Source organism: Pangasianodon hypophthalmus, chromosome 18 (assembly GCF_027358585.1).
Source record: "Pangasianodon hypophthalmus isolate fPanHyp1 chromosome 18, fPanHyp1.pri, whole genome shotgun sequence".
Classification (NCBI taxonomy): domain Eukaryota; kingdom Metazoa; phylum Chordata; class Actinopteri; order Siluriformes; family Pangasiidae; genus Pangasianodon; species Pangasianodon hypophthalmus.
In genome coordinates this window covers 11,556,046-11,573,761 of record NC_069727.1, presented here as the reverse complement: position 1 = coordinate 11,573,761, position 17,716 = coordinate 11,556,046, and the positions used below count along the sequence as shown (strand labels likewise).

Sequence of the window (17,716 nt, the reverse complement as noted above, 5' to 3'; positions counted from 1 at the left end):
ATAAATACTATCCCATGCATTATGTTTTTGGAGATATTAGTAGTGATGTGTAGGGTGAATTCAGTTATATTAGGACAGTTTCCAAGGTTCCATTTTCTGAGCCATTTTCTTGCCATTAATTAAAAAACAAAACAAAACACATGATACATCCTCATTAAGACTTATTTTTTTAGCATAATTATTCATGAGATCATTAAATCAGATTTCACTAAAAGGATGTATATATATATATATATATATATATATATATATATATATATATATATATATATATATATATACATATGCATCCTAAGTGTGTGATACTGTATATTGGTCATGTCAATTTAATAACCATAATGAAAAAGTTATAGCCAAAGCATTTTTATTTTTACTGTCATTTTTATTACCTTTTGGGGTCAACTTCCTATTTGATCCTGCCACACCCTCTTTTATGATGCTACATGAATTAAGTCATGTTACCTAATAAGCAGTTATGGCTTGCTTATATAAGTTCTTACTTTTACATATTAGACAAGAAAATAAATGCTGCTAAGTTTAAATGTCCAAATTTACCTGATGTGTCAGTATACCTGAGTTCACCCTATTTACACCCGTTGAGTTAGGTTACTTTATAGAAATTAAAGAAGTCTATCCATCAGTGATTATTTTATAACTCTTAAACTTTATGATTCTGTGCTATGGCATCTGACTGAACACAACATCCCATAAGGAGTCTTCAGACTGACTGCATGTTGTCCTATAAATACCTATCTGAGCTCACAATGCTGTGCCTGACTGCTGTCACATCCACACAGCTCACTAGACTGATGACCCAACCTGCAATTAACACTGTTGGCTTGAAACTCACTAGTAAGTTTTGTGGATAAGATACTAACTGGGAGGGACTCATTACAATTGACACACAGTTCACCAGGGTTGTGGCAATTAGCCTTTTGTAAATCTTGAACAATTTGTAGAGTCATTTCCTGTACATATCTGCTTGTTTACCTTCCAGTTACAAAGCAGTGTAGAGTTCAAATGCTTACTCATTTAGTATTGCTGGCTGTTGCATGGTTCTGGTGACTAATGATGAGTTTATATTCACCTGTTTCTTGTTGTTTATTGCAGTAGTATATTAGTCTCTCACCCGAGTCAAAGTAGGATTCCACCACTTACTATGATTGCGTGTGGGGAAAAGACATTTTGCATAAAAAGTATGTTTATGCAAATAAATCTGCAGTAGTGAAATTATGATATATAGAAATTACAAAGAAGTCAAGATCTAAATTTTAAGCGTGTTTGTCTAGGTCAGGGGTATTCAACTAAAACTGTAATGATTTAATATTAGTGATTCATGTGACCACTTTTGACTAGCACCATGGACTCTGAATAGATGAGATATCTATTTTCTCCACTATGCTGCAGTTTCATCCACTGACATACTTTCTGAGGTTTGCATCTGGGCTGCTTTACCGACATGCGAAAGAATCATTTCCTTGTTTCATTTCCTTGTTTACCTTCTGTTTATTGCACTTTAAAGATATCATATGATTTGAATGACTCATTTAGTATTGCTAGCCTGTTACATTGACAAGACTGACGCCAAGTGTCTAGGACTGATAGACAAAGGTGGCTTGGGCTGCATTTTCTCTTCCGATAGATGAAAACAGAAAGTAAAAAGAATCATCAGAAACTGAAGCATGGGGTGCGGGAGAGATTCAGAATTAATGACAAACACTGTGTCTAAATAAAGCCAGGCTGTGGGCCAAAGCAAACTGAATGCTTAGCTAATGACAAGTTCTGCTCATGACCATTTTGGGAAAACAAGGAAAAGGAAATGAGACAGCTCTGTAGAAGGAACTAGTTTTTTTTTTAAAAAAAAACAAACAATAGAAAAAAAGCCATTGCTATTTCCTTCAGGTTATTTATTGGTCCAGCAAATACATTTTTTTTTTCCTTATTTAACATTTCGTGTTAAAGGGACAGGTAAGTGTGTCAATAATCTCAACATAGGTGCTTTGTACTCAAAAAAACAAATGCAGGTTGTACTTTAAAAATAAATAGTTTAACAGAATAGATACAGCATTACAAAATACAGTATTCAGGTCAGAAGCAAACAAAAAATAGTACCTCTTACTACAGTTAGGAGCAATATAGTACAGTGCACCTACATTGTGTTATGCTTTACATAACTAGTATTTAAGCTGAGCCAAGGCTCCTCAAAGTGCATTTAAATCTTTACTAAATAAATGATACTTGTCTGAAATAGTAAATAGTAAAGCTTGTTTTTACCTACAAAATATATAGATAAATCCTTGCAATTCAAACGGTAAACATTTGGTTTACATGAACTGCATATGGAAATATGAGACACTTCCTCCTAAGAAACACAGTATAATTGTATGATCTTAGATAATTAGTACCGAAAAGCGTTGTCGGCCTGAAAGCCGAAGCACTAGGCACTCTACGGAATTCGCTCAGTCATACATCAAGTAAAAAGGAAATCACCTTTTCTCCATCACAATAAACAATTATAAATACCCTGTCAATACAAACATATTCCAGTTAGAAACACACATAATTACACTCTCAATCTTACGTACACCTCTCTCATCATAGAAACATTCTTTCATTATTAAACACACATTTATCAGACACATCTAAAACTGACATTAACAACAAATTAGCTTTCCCAAAGCCAGCAGCAGTGTTCAGGAACTCAATATCATATAACAAACATCATACGACATCATAAGACAATAAAACAACATGTAAAGAACTTAGTATTTGTGGTGCTACTTGAGGCTTAGTGTGCTTTGTGAACACACCTCCACCTAGTCCCACACAGGTGCTTCATTATTCCTCTTTGAGGGTGAAAGACCCTCAGTGCCCATTTCTTGTCCTTGTCATTGGAGAAAGACTCAAATGGTCCTGCACTGCAAGTTTTTGGTTTGGTTAATTCCCATCAGAATGAAGAAAATCATCCACCTCACTGGCAGAGCCGGGCAATGTCATGCTTCTCTGTGATGTGGTGTTTCAGGTTCTGCAACAAGGACAACAAACAGTTTGACTTTGATTAATAATAACAATTATAATGATGATGATGAAGAATCTATGAATCTATGAAAAAATTACAACAAATCATGAAAGACGTAGTACAATAACATAAATAACTAGTTAAGAAGCCTTTGCTATAGCCCTGATCTTAATCCCTCAATCAGGTTTGGAAAATATTCTTACATCTAGTGTTAATATACCACAGAGGTACAGCACAGCTACCATAAAGACACCAATAAATGGCCATATAAAAATTAAGCTAATAATAACAGTTGTAACATACCTGTACCCCTGCTCATTCATGCAATTATGTGAAAGCAGAATAATGTGGAAGCTGAATAATGCATAAAATCATGCAGATACAGGTCAAGAGCTTTAGCTAATGTTCATATCAAATATCAGAATAGAAAAATATGATCTCTGTGACTTTGACCGTGGCATGATTCTGAATGCCGGACCGGCTAGTTTGAGTATTTCAGAAACTGCTGTTCTGGGATTTTCAGGCACAGTGTACAGAGATTACACAGAATGGTGCAGAAAACAAAAACATTCAGTGAGTGGCAGCTCTGAGGGTGGAAATGCCTTGTTGATGAGAGAGGTCAGAGCAGAATGGCCAAACTGGTCTGAGCTGATAGGATAGCTACAGTAACTCAAATAATCACTCTTTTGCAACCGTGGTGAGCAGAAAAGCATCTCAGCATAAACACATCACAACATTGAGGCAGATAGACTACAACAGCATGGCGGGTTCCACCCCTGTCAGCCAAGAACAGGAATCTGAGGCTACAGTGGGCACAGGCTCACTGAAACTGGACAGATTGAAAAATCAGTGCCTGGTCTTTTTCCAATTTTCCAAGTCATTCGACTCCCCATTGGATAATTAATTGTATGAATGAGAAGGTGTACAGGTGTTCCTGATAAAGTGGATGGCGAATGCATATTAATACTAATAGAAGTGACAATGCTGAAAAAAAAAAGCAGTACAGTACATTGCATCAATGTTCTCACGTTCCAGGAACCATGTTTTTCTATGTGCTAGGGTGTCCTTAAAACAAGTCTAATGTTGACCCCTTTAACATTAAGATTCTGTGTAGGTTATAAATGATTTAATTGTTTGGTAAACTCTGTGCACTTGCCCCTCCCTTCAGCCTACAGTGTAATCTAATTTGTAGGTTGAAGGGAGAGGCAAGTGCACAGAATATACCAAGGCCAGGGTCATATGAGGTTGCAACAGTAAAAAGCTGTGGGTATCTGCTCTCAGGTGACCTAATATTTTGAGCACCCAGCAAATATTACAATCTGAAATCATTGTCAAGTCACTGAAATAAAAGCAGGCAGCTTTTCTAATCAGCACCAGAGGCACCAATATTACCTCTGAAACAGCAACACAGTCATGACTGTCAGGTAGTGGAATATGGTGCGTCTTTAAGCATGCAAAACAAAGACAGGATACACGAGACAAGCATTACAAAGTGTTTAAAAGAAAAATTAGCAATAAGCTAACTGACAGCTTGAAGAAGCACAGCAAGCCCACACGCACACTGCAGGGATATATAATGTTCTGTTATCTATGACTGATGATGCAGGGGGAAATGCCAGTTACAGAAGTGATGTAATTGCAGAAGAGAGGGCTTGGGGCGAGGTTATTTGAGTACAGATGCAGTATAATTCCTAAATGATAATGGAATTTTACCTCAAAACACACTGCAAAGTTTTATAAGTAATGCATATAATGAGGTTCTATCTGGCATTTCTCCTTCACCCAACATTAATTATTAGTATTAATTATTAATACTAATATGACATGTTAATGAAGACTGAATGTCACCAATTAAGTTTACTTGATGAAATAAATTAGCCAGTTGAGCTGGTCTACAAGCTCATATTAAATAAGAAAGCGAAAGACAGATGCCATTGATACTTACAGACAAGCTAGGCCAAGCCAGTGCTGTAGTGTTAATAAAGGAAAGAAAATGAGGAAATGGGGAAGAGTGTGACTAAATGATTAGAGCACATGGATCTCTGTTAGTAGCAGACGAGTGATAGGTGTGTGGCGGTCTGGGAAACCCTGTGGTTGCAACTGAATTCTGAGAAATATTACAGAAATATTACAGTTTTGTTCTGATCAAAACTGGTATTTTATTCCTATAACATATGTTAAGGATATTTCATGTATAGTTGAAAATGTCAAAATTTCACCATGTGAACGGTTTTCCAGGCTGCCATATGTATACAAACACATCCACACAAAGATACACACACAGAGGGTTTGTCATACCTGTGTGGACAGTGCAAGGGAGTTATTTGCACTAGCACAGAAGCTCATTGGTGCTGGAGTGAGGTCACGGATGGCTGTATCGTCCAGGCTATCGATACGAGGCTTCTTAGTGGGTTCATGACTCGTCAGAGGAGTCACACTGTTCCTCCTAATCAGAGTGCCTTGACTTCTCTTCATCTCCTAGAGAGACAGAAAAAGAAAAAAAAAAAAAGATAATCAGGCTTGAGGTCTAACTTAGTAAGCGCATGTCTTAATTTCTGTGTGCATTTCGCGTTTTTACCTCAGGTCTTTCCCGGTGTGTGTTTACTGCTTCAATGTTTAACGAGATAGACTCCACTTTACATCCTGGAAAGATTAGCAAACAGCACCAGTTAGAATAGCTTCCTTTTACGTCAGACTAATGCTGCTGATAATATGTTTTCCGGAGCAATTTTTTTTGCTATATCCTAATTGTAATGTTACAAGAAAATTATTGCAAGCTATAGTACTGTTAGTTTGGGGCTATAATAAAAATAAGGGGGATTACATCAAGGGGGATTACAGGGGGGTTACATCAAGACTGTAACAAAGTCTTTAGTGCAGACAAATTTTTCTTCAAGCAAACAAAATCTATGGGGTGTGTCATATTCTGGAGTGACTCAATGTCTGGAAAACATTGTAAGAAGTCTGAATATGCGAAGAAGTGCAAATAATGACAAGGCTCTTACCATAGGCCACTGGGGTCAGCTTCAATATGGTGTGGAGTGGACACTTCAGGTACGGCATCTCATCTGCAGCCAGAAACCCAAGGATCAGTCACATGACCCTTAAATACAAAGCAGTCAAAAATAGTACCTAATCAGGAGTGATGCATTACACAAGTCTCACCAGCACTCTTGTCTAGGAAGTAGGCAAGGAGGCAGCGCATGACAGCTTGGTGACAGACGACTAGAACGTTCTCCTGCCTCTCGAGCTCCATGATAACAGGCTCCACCCGCTGCACCAGGTCCTGGTAGGACTGCAGAGAAAAAATGAAGAAAACAGGGAACGGTAAGCAAGAACAATAATCATCATCACTGATACTTCAAAGTGTGCTCAGTTTGGACAAATCCAAAAGGAAGCATTACATGTGTCCTTCTTAAAGAAGTGCTGTAATTATGTGGTACTGTAATTGAGATCATTAAGTTATTTTTAGGTAAGGAATAGAAAACAACATGGCATGTTGTTATAGGAAAATAAACAATGAAACAGTGTGATACCACCCTGAAGTTCATTATTTTTCAATAACGGCAAGCCCTGAAGTATTTTATTCCTATAAGTATACTAATATTGTTCTCTCACCAGCCTCTCTTTTGTCTCTCTTGAAGTTAACAAGACAAAAAAAATGCAGCTTGTCATGTTACAAAAAAAGACCTCCACAAAGCCTTCCATCCTAAAGACTCTCCCATATCAGAAAACTTAAAGGGACAGCTTTACTCTGACTGATACACATTTCTCACACTGGAGACTCCTTCCAAAAATCAACAATATTAGTGATTACATGTTATAAATCTGTTTATGTGTAGTGTCTGCTATACAAGTCCCTGTGTGTTACCATCATCAGTATAAAAATGATAGCTATTACTGTAATTATCTACTGCCAAAGCTGCTATTATTGAAAGTTAATCAACATAATGTATTGTGATAATATTCTGAACTGGGACAAATGATTAGGCAATTATTGTGATAGGAAGATTTTGACATTTCGAGCATTACGGATCCTAAATATATATAAGTACTGGTAATGGTTGAGTAGAAATTTTACAGGATATTTCAGGTAGATGAGTTTAAAGCAGCAGTTACAGCAAGTGTAATAAAATGTGCTCTGGGACAGTTCTAGACCTAAAACTAATTTCTTTAGTCTAGTTCTTTATTCTTATTTATTAAGTTCATTTTAAATGGATTATAATTACTATTGTTTTTTTTATCAGTATAATATGACAGCTTTGTAGGTTTGTATATTGCAGCTGGTCATTGTGGATCTCTTGCTGTAATGTCATGGTGGATTGTGTGTGACTCAGTGGCACTCACCTCCCCAGAGGGGTAGCGGTAATAATACTTGTCCTGATCTCTGAGAGCGAACTCTTCAGGGTATCGCTCCCGCATTTCTTCATATGTCATCTCTTCGCACACACCCTGTTGACATACACAACAAACATACTGCTTACTAGAAAGACTTTTGGCAAGAGACTAAAGGAAGACGGCTATGTTGATGAACGTACTGCATCGATCTCGTTCAGGGCTTTCCACTGCTCATACGGCACGTTCAGCGCCTCAGCAGTCTGAATGCTTCTCCTTAGCTGGCTTGTCCATACCTTCAGGTTCTTAAGATTCTGCTCCCCGACAAACTTGGCCAGAGCTCCAGCGAACTGCAGAAAGAAAAATAATATGCAAATTAGAAATACACATGCCCTCCTGCCATACACTGTGCTACAGCATACTACACTATGCTATTGATAAAAAGCAAACGGCTGTGTTGAAGAAATACAACAGTGTTTTGAACCTCAAACTTACTGGGAATCAGAAAAGGAAGAAAGAAGTTGCTGAAGGAACAGAATGGTAAGTTCTTTTACTACAGTGTTTCCTACAACTTTACTATTACCTTACAATTTTAATGTAACGTAAGAGTGCAGTATTCCATACACGTCAGTATTCCTGTTCAGTATACCTTTTCCTGCTAATAAAACAGTACAATACAATGTCATGTATTAAATATAACATAGAATTATTGTTATTTATTAATTTTTCCATCAGATCTGTTAATAAGGCCAACCTTGCTGGGATTTACCTCAAAATCTCCCCTATTCCCCTGTATGGAAACTGTAGGTGGAGAAGTGTCAGAAAATGGAGAAATCTTTTTGCCTTTTCTGATTAAACATTCACATCAGCATAAAAGTTCATTTCTCCCATAATTTCAAATGTGAGGAAATGTATTACATAGAGCAACTGTTACATAGAGAACAAAACAGAGTATAATTATAGTACAAATATAAAAGCAGTATAAAAAATATTAAAATGTAACTTCACTTAACACTGTCCCAGTTGCGCAGAGATTCCCTTTATGGAATACTGTCGCTTCCTTGCAAGCATGTGTTCATAACACTGTCAACACATACAAATGATAAAGAAGTTTTTGTTTTTTTTAAGTATTAGCCTTAGGTAGATTTTACAGAGCCTCAATCATCACAGCCTGTATGAAGGCTGGTATTATTCACTGAAAGGCAAAAAATGCTGAAATAGTGTATGGAATACCATTCTCCTACATTAGTTCACATTAGTACATAGCTAGCCAGCCAAGTAACAGCTAGTTAACTAGCTTTCATTTAGCACAGTTCTGTTTTTCAACTGCGTTTCACACTGAGTTTTAATTTTAGTTCAATATTAACCCAAATATGTCAAAATCTATCATCACAACCAAGATTCTGTTTATCACTAACACTGGCTAAATTAGGTAGCTAGCTTGAATAGCCCACAAGTTTTGTCAAAAGCCAAAATTGTCTGTTTACCACATCATCCTTTAATAATTTACATATTGGTTCAAGTCATTGGGCCTATTCTATTAGATCACTATCTGAGCTCATACATAAAATAATATACATGAATCATTTTTATGGAAACACTGAAAGAGTATTTAAAATTAATAAACAATCAAGTTAACTATCTAAAAAGCACATTTTCAGTGCATAGTTCAGCCCAGTAAAATGTAAGATTTATCCGTCCTGTTAACCGTACCTTTCTACCACGAGTAGAGAGGCCTGAGTCTCCTCCCAGGCGGCCCTGCAGGTTGTGCTGACTCTCACCATGTCTACACAGGTAGATGGAGCGTGGTTGGACATGGATGTTCATTAGATAATAGACTATGCGGCTCTGAATGTGATCCTGAATGCAGTTTACTAGGAATCTGCGGCCAACGTCGATCACCTTGATAAAGGACAAGTTCCTGAAAGTAAAGAGAAACCAAGGTTAAGTATGGAGAGAATTATGTTTAACTGTACTTAACTTTTTTTTCCATTTATTAATAGATGCACAGTTTGCTGCGTACTATTTCACCTTTCATTTTTATTTTATTTCAGGAAACTGTATTTACGATGATTTCAGTACCAACTGGAGGCTGCTTGAGATAAACTTGCGTTTGGGTGAGTACCTGTCATAATCATCAGGGTCCAGAGGCTGATAGTTTATTCTGTAACACTCGATCCTCTTCTGAAAATCTTCCACAGCATCGGTTTTGTTGCAGTCTTGGTAGTCAGGACAGGAGACCTTCACTTCCTGTTATTAAGCAAGTTCATATTAAATGACTTTCTGAAAATCTAATCAGGAATTCTTTGATAATAGTAGACTTTCTTCAAGCCCTCATTAATGCAGAAATGCATTTAACTCCAGACTGGCTGCTTATCACAAAACGTACCATGATGTTGGTAGCAATGACGTTTGGGTCATCACAAACAGACTCAATGAAGAAGATCTGTAAGAGGAAAGAGTCTTTTGGATTGTGCCTCACTTTTAAGTCACTTTGAACAAAAGCATCTACAAAAGGCATTATGACAGATGCTGTGATTGAAATAACAAACCTTGAAGCTGTTCTCTGCACCAAACTCCAGAATCATGTCTCTTCTTTCTCTGGTTGTGTTTGTGGCATCAAAAACCTATAGACAGTGATACCGGTAAGAATCCATACCTCGCGTATGTAGTTATATGCGTAGAGACAGGATACTTACTGCAACTTGACCACCCAGCTCAGTGAGGTACATCTTGACATCTTGGAGAGCAGTTAAGGCACATTGTCTAAGGAATCGGACAAAATGGATAACATAATTAACAATTTTATTTATTACTTATTTATTTATTATGATGTCATTTCACTGACTAAAATGTATTAAATAAGGTGTCTGACTCACTCTCTTATTTTGACTGCTTCTTTGTTGTCTGATTTGAAGAAGTCATATGAGCTGTAGTTCTTTACTGTCTCTCTGCGATACTCACCAACGTTGAAGACTGGAAAAATAAAGATTGACAGTGTAACATCGACAGAGAGCCTTGGGAAACACCTTTAACCCTCAGCTTGGATTGGATTCTGCCTCACTTGCATGCTGACTTTGTTTAAATGTAAATATCCAGTCAGGAGGATTTTTGAAATTTGGTTAGTTTACCTTTGGTAGGGATGCCGATCCAGTTGAGGTAGCGAGTGAGTTTCCTTGACATGTATGTTTTGCCCCTGGCAGGTAGACCGACCATCACTATGACCAAGGGGGAGTTGGCCAGATTAGGACCTCCACCAGCTGTAACAGAAGAATGAGAGAGGGAGTGGAAAAAAAGAGTAGTGAAAGAAAGAGTAGTGAGTAGTTAAACCAGGCTGTTTAAAACTTTATAGGTGGGCAGTATGATAACAATTATCACTATACATTTTTCTGAGAGTATCGGGTGTCAGTACTTCTACTATACTGTACTCTCCTACATTTCCATTGTAATAAGTAGATGAATGGACATTAAATTTTCAACTTGCCCCTTTATTGTTTATTTTTGTTAGTTTTTAATTAAAACCAACGTTGCAGAACGTTGGTATTACCAGTATGTTGTGTTTGTTTCAAGCTCATCTTATTAAAACTAAATATTGTGCTGTACGTATATCATGTATTGTGATGTGATGAGATCATGATATATTTGCCATTCAAGTATTGTGATATGATGAGATATATTTTTGCTATTTCGCCCCAATACTACTACAACTGACTTTTAAAAATGTTAAATAAATACTGGTATATGGCCTATCTGCAATATTTTTTCCTCTGCAAAACATTTTGTTCTTTCTGATCTGCTCATCCTCTCCCAGCACATCCTCTCCTAGAATTAGGTCATTTTCTCAGAGAGATTGAATGAATTGGCAATTGAGCTCAAATAAGGAGAGAAAAGCTTCTCTCCTCCTTCTCTGTCCTTTTTCTCACTCCAATACCTAAATTTCAGAGATCACTGGCTAGCTAACCCTAATCCTACACTGAAAAAAGGAATGTGAGCTCGGTCAGATTTAAGGGAAAATATTTTTTCATCAAAAAAAAAGGTTTTTCATCAAAACAATTTCATTGCTTATACTAAAATTAATTGAAACAAGTGTCTAATGTGTTTTTAATTATGTTATAAAATCTCGCAAAGATGTTGACTCTGGCAGGAAGAAAAGACTACAGTATTAAATTAACTTAATTAACTTGTGTGGCAGGATAGCACAACGAGTTAATTAACGAGTCCTGGGTTTGATCCTAAGCTCAGGTAACTGGCTGGAGTTTATCCCAGGGCTTTGAAAATACATGATCAAATCATGTTGGCTGTATAAAACAAATTGTGTTAATGTGACTCAATTCATGTGGAACCAGTGTATGCATTTGAATTAAGTAAATTCAGTGAACTTTTATTCAGAGTAGGGATAATTCTACAGGGAAATGTCACTATTCAGCACCTTAACATCACTACTATCTTTTGTATTTTGATTTCAATTTCATACATTAAAATGTTCATAAAGGAAGTTGTGAGTGCCTTTATAGCTATGTGTGCAAGTCTCCGTTCATCAGTTAGTGAGGCAAAAGTATGAATGGTCCAGAAAAGGTCACCAGGCAACTCCAGAACTCTGCTGATCTCATTAACCTCCACGGCTCAGACTGATCAGTCATACGTGAGACAGAGCTGCATCTGGCTTGTACATTCTAACCCCTCAGCCTCATTAAACATTGAGTCTATGCAAAATGAGCTGTACCAAATAACACAGAGGGCATATTAACATGGTCATAAGCCCAATTTTCAAATATCAGAATCAGAATAATTTTATATGCCATATACAGTTACATGTATTAGGAATTTATAATGTGTGGACTGAGATTTTTCTGACAGAACTTTGGAGTACCGTGCACCAATTTAGTCCAAGTATGCACATGTAATTCCCGCTTTCAAATAAACATGTGAACAGTTTTATGGTTTTATGGTTTTATGGTTTTACGATCTAAGGGGTGTCAAACGACTGCCTGCCAGTTCCAGCCCAATAAAGGCTCTAATCTGACCAACCAATTGAATTTAGAATCCGAATTAAAACCGTCATGTAGACAATAACTGAATTGAAAGACTGGTGAAAAAAAGAATCAGTTATTCCATTGGGGGCAAAACAGAGGAATAAATTCATGGCCATAAACTCAGGTGCTAATGATGTAATTGTTCTTTAGCAAGCTAAAAAAATAATAGAAACCTTGTTTCTTTCCAAAATAATTAATTTAGTGGTTTCACAACAACAGGGGTGAATACTTATACACAATCACACCTTTTACGTTTTTATTATGTATACAACTATAAATGTATAATTATGTATAATTTATATAACTTGGAAACATTTGTTTTCTTGGTAATGGATTGCAGTCTGTTCATCTGTTTTGTATATGAGATATGGTTTATGCATTCCGAATGGACCGTTCAGACACATGCTGATAAATGAACACATTTAAGAGGAGATGTTGATGTGTTATTACAACAGTGATTAACGTCACTAAACTGGTTCGTTTGACACTGGACTAAGTGTAATGTGACCCGTTATCTAAAATGAGTTTGAGACCCCTTCTTCATCCTCCTTTTTTTTCAGTGAGCAGGATTATATTAGAGTCAGTCACTCTAACATAGGCTGAATCTCAAACAACAGGGATTCTCAGGGAGCTTTTACATCCTGCGTAGAGCATCGTGTCCAGTAGTGAGTCACTTGAATTCAGTGGTGTTAAATTGAACCGATGAGGTGAATCGTGACGCGCTCCATCCTCTAGGTGGTTGCCATGGTGACGCTGGCTACTCTGAAAGCCTCCTGCTTTATTCATGAATTGCTAAGAATGTGAGTCTGTGAATCACAGTTGCATATTCATATGTGCAGTGTGTTCAGTTAAATTGAACACCTTGCCTTTCATCAACTCACTGGCAATCTACTAAACTTGTGACAAACTATGCTTCCCATTTGAAATGTGGCCAGTTTTACCTGTATGTCAGGATGGCAAATTGGAAATGAATCGATTTAAAAGAATTAATAAATTCTTTACATAAACGTAAAGACAGCCTTTAAGCTGATGCTTTTCGCATTGTGTTTATTTGAACACAAGCCGCACCACCATATCCGAAAGGACCCTGCTGAAAAAAAAACCTATAGAAACCCTCATAGAATTTGTAATGGTTTTAATGGAAACTGTAACGGTTCCTGTGGGTCTCTACTGGTAATTTGTTGCTGTCTATCGGTGGCATGTTATGTCTAGTGGATACCATTAAGGACCAGTAATGTAATGGTTTTAATGGTTAGCTGAAGGGTTGTAATGGTATTTGAAGTGGAAACCATTAGAATTTCTGTGGTGGTTTCTGTTGGGGATTTTTTTCAGCAGGGGAAGTAAAGATGACCTTGCATTCCATCACTCTCTACTTTTTGAGTTAGCTTAATTCATTCATTCCGTGTTTGTATTAAGCAGGGATATGTTTTTCCTCACTCAGCACCCATTCGACATATCTGACCTGCTTCATTAAGCTTGTTTTACACTGATCACTGTAACCATTCACAGTCCTGGTATTAGCAGGCTGACTGGGTTGTGAGATGTAAATATGATGTAAATATGATCTTTAACATTATTATATCTATTATCAGACATGTTAATGCTGTAAAACCATTTGGACAGTCACAGTACAAATCATCCTCATCATCATCCTCATCCTCATCATCATCCTCATCATCATCATTATTATCATCATCATCATCCTCATCATCCTCATCATCATCCTCACACAAGCCACTTACATTTAGGAGGCACTGTGGGTTTCTCCTCCCTGGATGGAACCCAGATCTTCTGGATTCTAGTCTGTGTTAGTTCTCTTGTCATCTCTTGTAGAAATTTCAGCGAGAGAGAAACGCAGCTATTCGAGCTTTCGGCAAGTCCTGTTATCTAACAGAAAACGAAAAAGAAAGCTAAACTGTATTACCTTATTATCTAAGCCGCCCTATTTAAAACACTGCTAGAGAAGTCGTTTCTTCTTCGTCTTCTTTTTCTTTTTCTTCTTCTTCTTCTTACTTAAAACAGCATCTTAAACCTCTGTCTTGCTCGCACTGAAGCGCGTGAACCGGCAGGTGCGTTTTTAAAGCGCTTTACGCCCTCGTGACGTTCTGCGTGGCGTCATTTCTTCTACCGGCAAACAAACCCCGCCTCCTGCAGTGTGATTGGCTGCAGCTCATACTCACGCGCAGCTTCTTGTTGGATCGTTGAGAAGCCGTTCACATCACCATAGCAACCCTTATAGCGAAACTTGCTTAGCGTTAGCGACGAGTTATGAAATCTGATAAGGACGTTTTATCCTGGTTTTATTTATTTTTTCTCAATATCAAGCTTTAAAAAATGTTTTCTCATAACCGTTCTCGTCGCTGTTCAAACTCGTGTGTTTGATCTAACAGCCGCACTAACCAATCCTAGAGCAGGAGGTGGGCGTTACAGGAAACCCCCCCTCCCCCTCCCCCCCTACACACGTGACCTGGTGTGTGCACGTGCACAGCACATGAACACGCTGCGCCACGCCGTGGTGGAAAACTGAGAACCAGTACCAAAATATACCAAAAATTCTGTCCATCGAGAGGGAATATTGTACTTTTTTACATTATATTCACGACATACTTGCACGATCCAATGATCAGTAGACCTATGTCAGTTGAATCATTTGTTAGCCGACGTCCTGGAATGTAAAAGCCTCCCAGTAATGCATTCCTAACCGGTATAACCATGAATTTAGCCAGTGCACCAAATTATCCTCACCTCAAAGTGCCTACGTGCGGATTGTCACTGCATCACCAGAAAAAAAACCCACCGAAAAAAAAATGTCTACCCAGCACATCCTGGGTTCCTGCCACTTCTATTTAATGACACACTTACTTTTAATAAATGCATAACTTCATGTGCATCTGTGGGGGTTTGTGCTGTTATTTTAAATTGCCATTTATGAGGACATTTTTGTGCAAATTATTATAAAAGCATATCGGTTTTTGAAATACATTTAAATTATTCCACCATCATCTCCATTTTGATTGCATTTCATCCGAAAACTCGGCTCTTTGTTTCCCACAGAGTTAGGCTCGAAATTCAGTGGTTATGGACGGATACTGATTTGCTCTAAGCTGTGAAATGGGCACATAAATGTGTGGTGCATGATACATCAGATTTATTAGTTAAATATCAATAAACAAAATGTTACAGCAGGTTAAATGACTTTATTTGGATTAAGTACATGAATAATACACTACTTGATGATACACTGCAAAAAAAATAATAAAAAAAACATATAAGCAAGAGAAAATATCATGGATATATAGTCAGATTTATGTAGTATTTTTTATTATATGATTACAATAAACCAAATATAATTTCACTATATTATTAAACCTATTTCTAGACGTTTAGTGACTAAATTTGAATTTATTTATTTTTAAAAAGAAGCAAAATTATTTGCCAATAGAATAAGAAAATTCAAAAGCTTGAAACCGGTTAAAAATGTGTAGAAATAGATTAAATATTTGGTTTATTGCAATCTTAAGGAAATACTATCTGAGTCCGACTATATTCAAGATATTTTCACTTAGGGGGTTCAGTTGGTGACCAAATAAAGATAACTCTCTAGAATATTGTGCATTGCTTAGAAGAATAATAAACTATATTGACACATGTATTTTAAACAATTCCCGACTATTGTTATTCTGTGGGAAATTTTGAAATTGTAAAAAAACCTTTACATAAAGCGTCACACTCCCCCATTTCACTGCTGCACTGTGGGATGATCCGTTGCTATGGAAACACAACAACAACCGTTATTTATATTCTAATGGTTATGTACAGGCGTGCATCCGAGCAGCGTGTACTATTTACTCCATTAAATAAAAAACGCAACTCTTTTTTTTTAAAGCATCTAACCTCTACTGCAGCTTCCAGAATGGGATTACTGTGTGTGTGTGTGTGTGTTCTCGCTAGTATAGGTAATATTTTGCCTGTATTATACATGTATTATTGTACCTGGTGTAGTAATGTGCAGCTGGCACCCTTTTGTTAGAAAGCCGAAGCCCCGCCCGGCGGACGCGCGAGCCCGCACGTATCTGTGCGTGAACGTGTAGGGAGTGCCTCTTGGAGTATCCTCACCATCACTGACTGCCAGTGGTGTGCCTTAGACTTGCTGGATTTCACACCTGCAGTCATGTTCGGTAATAAATAACAGTCTGAAATGCGATGAGCCCCAGTGCATGCGAATTTCTTCAGAAAGAAAATAAAACGTCGGGTCATTGTAGTTTGGATGCCAGCACTGACATTTCTTCTGAACAGAGACTTAACGTGTAGTCAGTTTTACAAAGTTGATGGTAAAAAGTAGATAGACTACAGAAATGCTCAGCTACTTTGCATATTACTTCTTCAGCTGGAAGTGGTTCCCCCCAGGGTTCCTGCTTCTATCCTGAGCTCAGGTTAATGCCTGTGCTGAGTTTTGCATGGCCTTCAGCATCCGTCTGGGTTCTTGGGTTTCCTCCAACCTTCCAAATTGGTGGCTTGGCTACTCTAAATTGCCCCTAGGTGTGAATGTGTGTGTGTGTGTGTGTTAGTGGCATTCCTGGAATAGGCTCCTTGAGCCACAGCCACCATGACAGGATAAAGGGCTTACCAAAGATACTTAAATTTTCATTTAATTTTAGCCTGTGATGTTTCCATATATATCGAGCTCTTCAGAGATACTAAGAAATCAAGTCTATATGAACAATGGACTTCATGAGCGCAAAAAGCATTGGCAATCTACATCTGGATTTCTGTAAAGCTGACAATGTCTATTGTTACAAGTGCTATATAAATAAAATGGAATTAAAATTAAACACAATTTCCAAAAATGGTAGCCAAAACTATTTATAAGTGTACATTTATAAGGTTACAGTGGGCACAGATTCACTGAAAAATTCATTGATCGGCTGGTCTTTTTACAAACTGTCCCGTTTCGGCGAGCATGTGCCCACTGTAACCTCAGATTCCTGTTCTTGGCTGAAAGGGGTGGTACCCGATGTGGTCTTCTGCTGTTGGTCCATCTGCCTCAAGGTTTAACGTGCTGTGCTGTCTGAGATGCTTTTCTGCTCACCACAGCTGTAAAGAGTAGTTATTTGAGTTATCATAACCTTCTTGTCAGCTCTAGCCAGTCTGGCCTTTGGAGTCTCTCTTACCAACAAGGTGTTTCTGCCCACAGAACTGGTGCTCACAGGATGTTTTTTGTTTTTCACACCATTCTGTGTAATCTCTAGAGACTGTTGTGTATGACAGTCCCAGGAGACCAGCAGTTTCTAAAAATACTTAAACCATGCACTTTGGCACCAACAGCCAT

At 37.6% G+C, this 17,716-nt stretch overlaps 1 protein-coding gene across 3 annotated transcripts; it reads right to left on the bottom strand.

The window, feature by feature from the left end:
- Positions 1–1,890: 1,890 nt before the first annotated feature.
- Positions 1,891–14,753, bottom strand: pfkfb3 (6-phosphofructo-2-kinase/fructose-2,6-biphosphatase 3). Of its 3 annotated transcripts, none has more exons than XM_034313327.2 (16): positions 14,130–14,752; positions 10,486–10,614; positions 10,234–10,330; positions 10,054–10,120; positions 9,907–9,981; positions 9,744–9,800; positions 9,480–9,604; positions 9,068–9,275; positions 7,558–7,704; positions 7,367–7,471; positions 6,185–6,314; positions 6,025–6,087; positions 5,598–5,662; positions 5,318–5,497; positions 4,965–4,987; positions 1,891–3,025 (listed from the first exon to the last, which is right to left on the bottom strand). In XM_034313327.2, exons 1-16 carry the CDS (start codon positions 14,209–14,211, stop codon positions 3,019–3,021), a joined length of 1,560 nt encoding a protein of 519 aa, XP_034169218.1. In that variant the 5' UTR covers positions 14,212–14,752; the 3' UTR covers positions 1,891–3,018. The 3 variants fall into 3 exon arrangements, with proteins under 3 accessions (XP_034169218.1, XP_026779190.1, XP_026779191.1); XM_026923390.3 differs by lacking the exon at positions 1,891–3,025 and adding an exon at positions 3,032–4,462 and having other exon boundaries at positions 14,130–14,753; XM_026923389.3 differs by lacking the exon at positions 4,965–4,987 and having other exon boundaries at positions 14,130–14,747.
- Between the last annotated feature and the right edge of the window lie 2,963 nt (positions 14,754–17,716).

What these genes read in the sequence shown, in the direction of transcription:
- pfkfb3 (XM_026923390.3), bottom strand. Translation starts at nt 14,211, where the DNA reads ATGACAAGAGAACTAACACAGACTAGAATCCAGAAGATCTGGGTTCCA. An exon ending in ACCGCTACCCCTCTGGGGAG is followed by an intron (nt 6,315 to 7,366) that starts GTGAGTGCCACT and finishes TTTTCTCTGCAG; the next exon opens with TCCTACCAGGACCTGGTGCA. An exon ending in CCCTTGCACTGTCCACACAG is followed by an intron (nt 4,988 to 5,317) that starts GTATGACAAACC and finishes TTAACACTACAG; the next exon opens with CACTGGCTTGGCCTAGCTTG.